The sequence below is a fragment of the Brachyistius frenatus genome, unplaced genomic scaffold (genome assembly GCF_029030835.1).
Source record: "Brachyistius frenatus isolate BFR_SWC_R1_liver_20210118 unplaced genomic scaffold, ASM2903083v1 Contig_73, whole genome shotgun sequence".
NCBI lineage: Eukaryota > Metazoa > Chordata > Actinopteri > Embiotocidae > Brachyistius > Brachyistius frenatus.
Window position 1 is genome coordinate 1,027,145 of NW_027210672.1, and position 9,871 is coordinate 1,037,015.

General features: G+C 44.8%; 1 protein-coding gene across 12 annotated transcripts in view; it reads left to right on the top strand.

Annotated features, from left to right (window-relative positions):
- The window catches only part of LOC138626408 (phosphatidylinositol-binding clathrin assembly protein), a 77,205-nt gene extending 67,334 nt beyond the window's left edge, over window positions 1–9,871 (top strand). For 11 of the 12 annotated variants that reach the window (XM_069708037.1, XM_069708048.1, XM_069708042.1 and 8 more), the window contains 6 exons: window positions 66–96; window positions 558–690; window positions 2,824–2,847; window positions 7,614–7,670; window positions 7,992–8,108; window positions 9,691–9,871. In XM_069708037.1, the coding sequence (XP_069564138.1) occupies window positions 66–96; window positions 558–690; window positions 2,824–2,847; window positions 7,614–7,670; window positions 7,992–8,108; window positions 9,691–9,705 (377 nt within the window). In that variant the 3' untranslated portion in view covers window positions 9,706–9,871. The remainder of the gene's footprint in view (window positions 1–65; window positions 97–557; window positions 691–2,823; window positions 2,848–7,613; window positions 7,671–7,991; window positions 8,109–9,690) is intronic. The other variant, XM_069708041.1, reaches the window with a different exon arrangement.

The window sequence follows — 9,871 nt, forward strand, 5'->3', positions numbered from 1 at the left end:
TCTTTCATTTCTACTCCCTTTAAACTGCGGTCACTCCGTGTCTCTGTGCTTCTCCCCCTCCTCAGATCTGCAGTTCGTTGGGACCCCGGCCAAGAAGTAAGTTTCTGGAGTTGTGATGATGATACCTTTTTTTTTTTTTTTTTTTTTTTTGAAGATGTCCTTGTAGTTTCGGGCTGCAGGAGGATTTATGCCGTGTAAAAGATGTACGCTCCATCTAGTCGTACTCGTCTCAGGAATCCTGGCAGCGGCCGAGGCAAACTTTCAGTACTTAATCCAAAACCAAATTTGTCATTTAGTATTTAATGGGTTTTATGCGCACGGGTTTGTGACAAAGTGGATCTGTAGACTGTTAAAAGACAAGAATCGCACTCATTCTTTTTGCAGCATTTGCAGAATTCAGTGCTTAAAATTCATGAAGCAGCTCGCCAGCAATTTAAGAAATAGGTTCGGAAAAAAACGAGTAAATAGCAAATCTTTCCTTTTTCTCTCCGAGACGTGATCGTGGTGTTGCGAGATGAATCGTGAATGAACTCCTGACACTTGAGTCCTCTTTACAGGCCGGAGATGCAGTGGAACCAACCCGGAGAGAAGAAGCTGACGGGCGGCCATAACTGGCAGAACAAGACCATGTCGACCACGCAGTGGGGCCCGGCGCCCATGGCCCCACAGCCCATGCCTGTACCACATGTGGTAAGGAGACACAAACACACCATGTAGTGACTTTACGCAACCCCCTTAAAGTACCCACCGAAGTGTCTTGTTCGGTGGTTTACTAAAATTTTTTTTTTTTTTTTTACTCTCGAGGGCATCATTTCTGTTAATAGAGATAACTTTGAATTCATTCACCGAGCTCCTGGCTGACTTTTTTTGGACTTTGGTAACAAGAAGTCCTCCGGCACAGCACGAAAAACAAGGTCGGGCAGGTTGGGAAGAAACCTGCAGGTTAGCCAAAACTGAAAGAGAAGAAAAACAAAGACAAATGGTGCAATTTACACTCCATACCGTCACATGCCAATACAGATACGTTTACAGACATGATGCCCCAAACTACGAAGGAAGTTGTAATAAACCATTTATTCTTCAAAGCTCGTTAATGTTCCTCCAAAGTTAAAGTAAGTGTTAAATGAAGTGTTGGAGGTGTTCGATATGTTCTGTCTTCTTGTTTAAAGCAACAGTTTTGACATTTTGGGGGAAGTGCTCGTTTACTTTCATGCCGAGAAGGCGTATCTGTCCGTTAAATATGAAGACCTCTGCTTAGTTTAGCTTATGGTGCGTTCAGGCTGCTGGGAAGTGGGAACGTTTCCCATTTGGTAACATCCGACTTGCAAGTCGGGAGCGATCACAAACAGGCATTAAGGTTTTTTTTCCCACCACTCAGACATCGGAACTTTCCCACTTCCCAGTTGCTCATGAACGCACCATTTCCACAATATGACATAAAAAGGGGGAAAAGACAAACTTGGCTCCAAACAAATGTACCAACAAGCTCTTCACTAATTGGCAATTTGTACTGTATCTAATGTGTGTAATCTATATAAAAGAAAATGAAGTATGAAAAATAAAAATTGGCTTACTTTCTGGGCTCACAGCCAGCAGCTGGATGTTTTAGCATAAAGACTTTAAACAACAAGCAACAAACGCCACCTGATAGAAACGAAAGCAGCTTCTCATTGAACTTTTGGCCTTGAAGCAAACTTCCCCAAAATGTTGGAAAAATACCTTCGTCCCTCTTGGCTTTTCAGCCAATTTTAGAGGCAAAATCTGCCTCAATGTTTGGTTTCGGAAACTTTATATTTAGCTGATTGAAACTTCAGTTCACCCACTGAATGCTGCGCCTGCCTGTGCATGCTGACGTTCTCCGTCGTGTCCCGTTCATAGATGGATGGATGTGAGCATATTGACTTGCTACAGTGTACAGCTGCCTGTGCATGCTGTGTGTGTGTGTGTGTGTGTGTGTGTGTGTGTGTGTGTGTGTGTGTGTGTGTGTGTGTGTGTGTGTGTGTGTGTGTGTGTGTGTGTGTGTGTGTATTTGTGTGTATTTGTGTGTGTGTGCTGATCTTGGCAGCTCCTGATTGTCCTCCTGATCTCTGGGCTGCGATTTCTGGCTGACGAGGACAAACTGTCACTAACCCTCCACTTCCTCTCTTTTTCTCTCATTTTCTTCTCCTGTTGCTTCCCCCTCTCTCTCTCTCTCTCTCTGTCCTCTTCACCCCTGCTGTCACTCCCTCTAATCTCTCCTTCCTGCCCCCCCCACCTCCCTTTTCCGTGCGTTTCTCTCTTCCGCCCGTTTTGCACCGTCATCCACTTGTCTTCCTTCCCATCACTCGCTCGCGTTGTGTTTTATTGCGACTCCCGTTTTGCGTTGTCATCTGCTCGTCCTGTTTTCGCCACACTGCCTTTGACATCTGCTGTGGTTTTTTATTTTATTTTTTTTATTTTACCCCTTGTCCCTTTTTTTTCTTTTCGGTTTACATGCTGATGTGCTTACGTTGTGATTCTGGCATTTCTTTTGCTTTTTTTCCCGTTTACCGCTTTCATGCTTTTTCTTCTGCTTTTCTTACATTTTCTTTCTTCTTCTTCTTTCCCCCTTTTCTCCCCCAATCTGACATCCAAAATCCCTTTTTCTTTTACTCTCTTGACTCATCGCACCTGTTTGCGTCGCTCTTTCATCACCCTCCTCCTCGTTTTCTCCGTGTCTGTCCTTCACTTTCACTTCTCTCCCCCTCCACCTCTCTCTCTCTCTCTCTCTTCTTCTCTGTCTACCTCCCTCCTCTCTGTCTCTCTCTGTCTTTTGTCCCTTTTCCTCGTTGCGTCCTGATGCAGAATGGAATGTTCTATACTAGTTATGTAAGTACTTATCTCTGTTTAGTAAGACGAGTCTTAACGAGCTGCTCAGAAAACGTCTGTTCTCGGGCTCCCGACCTCCCCCACACTGTTTCCCCTCTTCATCTTCTTTCTCTGTCACCTCTTCGTTTTCTCCTGTTCCTCGGAGACACTTCTTCAAAAAGAATTGGAGTCTGCTCTCGCCCGAGCTCCACAAATAACCTTCTCACCCCTGCGCTTCGAGCTAACAGTCGGCGCTAGTTATGCAAGCGAATTGACTGAAACCAGGAAGTTGGAACGAGGAGCATCTCTTCTCCCCCTCACACCTGCTGTTCTGCGTTCTTCTGTAAAGCTCTTTAAAAGATCGACGTGTTTTTAATTTGCCGCCAGCGCATCAGGTGAACGAAAAAGGGTGGATCAAAAAGGGGAGGGGGGGGGGCTATAATTACCATGAGCGTGTATTGTAAGATGTGTTGCTCGATCAACATCAGCGCCTGAGATACACGTTTTTGTGATATGTGCGTCTGCAATTTCACCATGGAATTGGGCGCACGTCACATTTCGTGCGAAACTCAGAAAATCGGCAGTGGGGAACTTTTGAAATGCTCCAGAAAGTCTGCGGCGGTGAAACGCTGAGCCGGGGCGGAGCTGGGTTGAGTGGCATTTGTGCTCCAAGAGGGGGCGGAGCTTCGTCGGTCCGAGACCGAAGGCGGCGCGTCAGGTCAGGAGACACAAGGTTGGGTTTTCTTTGACGTCGGCGGGGTTGTGTCACCGTGAATTCGTCCCTCCCCCACGGGGTCAGACTGTCAACACCCGAGTTCCACCGTGAAGTTCTGAGGGAAAACATTCGCCGCAAACCACCCCAACTGTGGCGCCATGGCAACAGGGTTCTCCAACGACGCCAATGCGCCCAGTCACCAACATCGCTTCCCTACCAACCCTACTCGCCAGATTTGGCTCACTGTGATTTCCTTCTGTTCCCCAAAACTTTGACACAAATTTGACGTGACCTCTCTGCTCCAGTCATGAAATCACAAACAGAAACTGTGTGTAACGCCGGTGCTGATGTTGATCCAGTGACTTAACTTGGAATACTTACTCACAAAAGTTACACCCCCCCCCAGTCCCCCTCCACCCCCCGCCCACCCCCGCCCCCCACTGCCTCGCACACGCAACAGTCTCTGAACTTTTTACAAACCTCAATGAACCACACCCATTGCACCTTATTAAAACCCTTTGGTAGTTTATTTTGAGTCTGGCACTCACAGTTCTGCTGTAAATACTCACTAGAGCAGCAAAACTGCAGATGAAATGTGTCCCCGGTAAATGTTGAAATAAATCTCACGTCGGCGTAACGCTTGCTAAAAAACTACAACCTGTCGAAGGAATACACTCAGCCTTCTGTTTAAACAAACAAACAAACAACAACTCTACATTTGTGGCTCATTTTTAACGATGTACATCTCAAGTAGGGACAAAGTCTTGTAAACTTATGCTAAACCGAATAATTCTGAAGGCATCGAGTGCATTATTCTCACCTCTGACTCTCACTGACAAGAACAGAAATTGCCTGGAGGGATTAATTCAGCAACGCGATACAAAATGTGGCGGTTGTTTCCTCAGCTAAACAAACTCTTTTTCTCTCCTATATAAGGTTCCAGACGAAAAATCCTTACGCGGTTTGGTCGGCAGCGACGGGGGGGGGGTCCCGCCTCCAACGTGCATTCAGCAAAACAAATGCATCAGCTTTGACCACAAACAAATAAAAAGCATAGAGAAGGAAAATATCGAGAGATGAACTCTTATTGTTTCTCAGGGACAGAAATGAGTCGTTCTGTCTGTCGTGCATGCCTCCGAAACGGCAAACACAACCTCCATAAGCCGTAACATAATGAATAAGTCATAGCAGCGAGTGGAGGGAATATACAAGACATCACAGGTAACAGAGCAGCAGATAAGTAGGCTGTCACGCATCGCGCATGATAAGTGAAACTCCCACATCTCAGATTCTCGCCAGAAGGGCAGAGCTGCAACGCCTTCATACAATACAATGTCAGCGAAGCTTCTTCACTTATTTAACTTTCACTCAACCTTTCAGGTCCTTTAAGGTCAGAGAAATGACCAGACCGGACAACGTTGCCTTCGCCGAGGAGATGGCCAGCGGAATAGCAGACGTTCAGCGCTGACTGTTAGACCTAGGGATGAAAGATGCAGAGGAGAAACAGATTTCCAAAAAAACAAAAACAAATGTAATACACAGACAGGCGAGGAGGCAGAACGAAGGATAGAAACAGCAGGCGAAAAGGTTGAACATAACGAGGACCAATACAAACCGTTTGAATGTAAAACACGGGGCCGGCAGCTGGGCGCAAAGACGCACGGTCAAAAACACGGGTAGAGAACGTGCAGCCGTGCATAAACAAAGTCTTTCCGACATTTAAAAAAAAAAAAAAAAACTCGAATAAAATAATGCCCGCTGTCACAAGGAGGCATAAAGACGGACGGACCGGTCCAACACAGAGGGTTTGCTAATTAACGAGCGGTAAAGGTGCAGGATGACAGTAAAGTCGATCTAATCTTTAATCAGGGTTTCAAATACTAAAGCCGTGAAACCGCTGGCGTATCACTGAGCGGGCAATAAACGTGTCTGACAGATAAATTCAAGTCATTTGACTGAATTGTTTTTTTTTATTTATTCTTTTTTTTTTTTTTTATTTATGGCAGCTGGGAGATCACTTTGATCGATGGTTATGAGCCGCCGTCACAGCTCGCTCTACGGAGGCCGGAATTAAAAGCAGATGCTGATCAATCACATTGATTACCTCTCCAGATCAGTTCACCCGACCTGAAGGCCCCTTCGCGTCTCCGAGCGCAGAATCGCGTCCTTCGGCTTGTCTTCCCCTTTGAAGTACCTTCAAAGCTCACGCGTTGCCGCATGTTAAATCGAGTTTCAGAGTGGCGTAGTGCTCAAAAGTTCACGTCGCACACAAGAAACATCAAATGCGCCACGCTGTGAAGTGATCACGGCACTGAACGCCTCATTTCATCAACATTGTGCAGGTAGAAAATGAGGGAAAATGTTCAAAAGATGTAAATTAAGTATATCTTAAATTTGTAAGCAAAGACAGGGAAAGGGAATTTGTACAATTTAAATAAAAATGATACTCCTCCTCTGAGTCAGATCTAATCACACAGACTTTCAGATTCTCTGTGACTTTCACTGACTTCATACAAGTCAACACATGCTCAAATTTGGACAGTAATCAAAAATATATATATTTTTTTTTACAGGAAAACAATGAGAAGAAATTGCACTGAAGTTATCAGCAAATAAATAAGAGGAGTTCTTGCAAACACGTATTTCCTGATCGCTGCTGTTATGAGTTGTATTTCTTAAGGGCTGAAAGTAGGATTTAGTGTTTTTTTCCCTCTAAGGCCCACGTTTAGGAGCTGTTTTTATAGATTAATGAGCCCGACGTGCTATTTGTTTAAAACATTGATTGAGGTGTCGTTGCATAAGTCGCAATTAAAGGATAATGCAGGACTAGTTTCATTTTAGCCCATAAAAGCCTTAAAACCCACCAATGCGTCGCCCTTGATTAATATTATCCATCATAGGACTTCACAGCCAGTTACCCGCGTTTGGTGGAAATATTGTACTGTATTCATTTCTGTGTTTCTCTCTCAGCAAAAAAACAACAACTTCAACCTCCAGCTTGGAGACTCCGGCAGAGTGGAAGTAGTCTTTAATACAGCCGGAGTGATCGAGGCTTTATGAAGTCATGTTAAAAAAAAAAAAAAAAAAAAGCCACAGTTGTCTCATTTCCGATGATGGATTAGGTGTGCGAAGGCAGCGGGCGTGTTTCTGCAAGCTGTTTTTAATGGCTTTTTGAGAACAGTGGGACTTGGGGATGGGGGGGAGGGGGGGTCACCTGACTGTAGCTGAACCTGTGCAGTTATACGTGATGGTGAGGGTGGGTGGAGGGGGGGGGTACTCCCCAGTGGTTTGATCCTGTAACATCTGCAGGTGCAGGTTTCCCCCCCCCCCCCCCCCCCCCCCCGCCGAGACTCTTCCCTCGTTACGTCGGAGGGATGCATCTCCGGTGTATCGACTACCAACTCCGCAGCCCTACAGGCTGGGAAAATTACCGCGGGCGATAGATAACCTTCCGTGACATCTGTTCACGTTAATGCCGCCGCACGTGTCGCAGATCGGCCGCCGTTGTTGCGCGAGAGGCAAGGCGCCGCCGCCGCGCCGCATCCACCCGTCTCATCTCGTAAACTGATTTCCCTCCAGGGTGTCCACTGTGATGCACTCGCAGACACTCACTCCCCATAAATAACCAATTTGCGGAGCAGAAAAACCGCCGGCTTCGATGCAGATAAACGCGCCGGGTTGTAAAACTACGGATGCAAATTTGACCGTCGCTTTGAATTTCCGAGCCCGTTCGGCCGTAGATGGTTTTAAATTTGTGGAGTAAACGTTTATTTATTTTTTTGTTCTTTTTTTTTTAATTAATGTTTTTTTTTGTTCTTTTTTTTTTTTAAAAGCAGCGGTAATGATCACCACCCCGTGGGAATCCGCTAAGTACCTCCGCTACCCGCTGCGTTGTCGTGCACATAACTCGAGCGTTAAATGGATTCTACAGGAGGCTTTGTGTGGTTTTTTTACTTTTTTATTTACTGCGTCGAGAGTCTCTGAAGACAATAAATTGGACTCCTGTATTCTGTTTCACGGCCTTCAAAGAGACGTGAGATGACGCCCTCTGTACTTTGTTTTTTTCCTCCAGGCTCCAGCTCCCATGGCTTTCCCCATGACCACACCGCAAGTGCCTGTGTATGGAATGGTGAGTGTGCAGAGATGTGCACTTAAACACACGCACGCACACACACACACACACACACACACACACACACACACACACACACACACACACACACACACACACACACACACACACACACACACACACACACACACAATATGACTGAAATAGTGTTTTTTTTTATCATCAGTTCATCTCTTTTTGATCCTTCCTCGTATCTCTGACGTACAGATCTCAATAGGAAAAAAAAAAAAAAAAACTCTTTTCTGGTTCTATTTTTTTATTTATTTTGGACTTGTTTTTTTGTGACCCTCTTCTCTCTGTGTGTCGCCCTCTCGCCAGGTGCCTCCCCAGATGGGTCAGATGGGTGGGGTACCCGTGATGGCTCCTCAGCCAATGATGTACAACCAGCCTGTTCTCAGACCCACTAACCCCTTCGCACCCATGCCCGGAGCCCAGGTGACTTTCACACACACACACGCACACGCACACACACAGTAATCATCTATCTCATGATCGATATCCTAAATGCTTCATATGTTTACAACAAATTAATTTACTACCGAGTCAAAAAAAACCAAACATCTTTTGACAAGATTGAAAATGCAGGTTCAAAAGTAATGCGTCTCAGTAAATGTCATAAACGTTCATGTCGTTGCAGGCGAGTCGCCCCGAAGTTCATTTTCTTGTGTTTTTTATCAACATTATTATTATCAGTCATTCTTTATTAGGAAAAAAAAAAAAATTCCTGTTTATTGAAATTATATCAAAAACAAAGTATTAGGAATTGTAATAAAAACTACTGTTTTCAAACCTATTGATGGTTTCGTACATGTATAAATATCCGTGTGTTTTAAGTAAGAAACCGATAACCGTGTGACAAACTAGGACGATTTTTTGTTGTTGTTGTGTTGCTGTGACATCATTAGCTGCTGCCAGTCTGTCGTACATTAGCAGGTCGGACATCATGCGATCCCTTCAAACAAAGTTAGAGGCGGACGACCTCCTGGATCTGGTTCTGTCGGAGGTTTGTCTTCCTGTTAAAGGGGAGTTTCTCCTTCCGACTGTTGCCCATATTCAGACTTGTTAAATCCGTCTGTTGTCTGGACCGCACGATGTTAAAGTGCCCCGAGATGACCTATGTTGGGATTTGATCACCATATAAACAAAAATGGAATTGAAAATTTGAATAGGGACCAGGTTGAAACAAATGCGGTGCGAAACATTTTTGTCCAACGATTAAATTCCCCTTAAAATCGGATTTATACGTCCAAAGGACTATAGCACTTGTTTGATGCACCTTTTCCAATTTTGTATTTCTCACGGAGCCTCCAAGACGAGAGGAGACGTGGCGTTCGACTGAAGAGTTCATTCTTGAATCAGCGAGTCAGCAGATGGTTGCCGGAGAGTGTTTCTCTGATGAAAACCCACACTAACGAAGTTACCATAGAAACACCAAAACACAAACGTGACGTGAGAGTGCGACAGCCGGGTCTGTCGTACCGCTGACAGACTGACCGGTTGCAAAGCGACACGGAGACAAAAGAGAAAACAACACGCAGCAGGCGGTAAAAAAAACAAAAAAAACTAGACAAAGCGCAACATTTCAAACCCAATTGAGTCCTGAAGAATCGGTTACAGAACGCCAAGTTAGACTCAAAACAAAATCCAATACTGCCGTCGTAAACAACGCTCTGTATAATTGCGCGGAGTCGTCTTCAAAGCAACAAACGCAAAAGAAAATGATCGGAAGGTCAACCCTGTTTTTATTTGAATAATGTCTAAATGCCCTCGAGGAGATGAAGCTATTCTGTAATTCAAAGGAACAAAGAAAAATCTTAAATATTTTTGTCTCGCGTGTTAGTTTTTTTTTTTTTTTTTTAATGATTTCACATCGTTAATTGCCTTTTTTTTTTTTTTTTTTTTTTTCTTCATCCTCCCGTTTTCAGTGTATAACTTCCTGTTGAGAAAGTCTGAACGTCGTGTCAAAGTGATCAAAACAAAACCACTTTTCTCTCTCTCTCTCTCTTCCCCCCCCCAGATGCAGTTCATGTAATCCAGTCGGATGGGGAGGAGGAGGAGGAGGAGGAAGAGGAGGAGGAAGAGGGAGGTGGGAGGGGGCGCAGAGTGCCAAAAGCGACAAACAAACAAACAGCAGAAGAAAACACACAAGAGGACGATCAAGATGGACGAGAGAGGAAGGATTCGATGAAGCGGGGTGG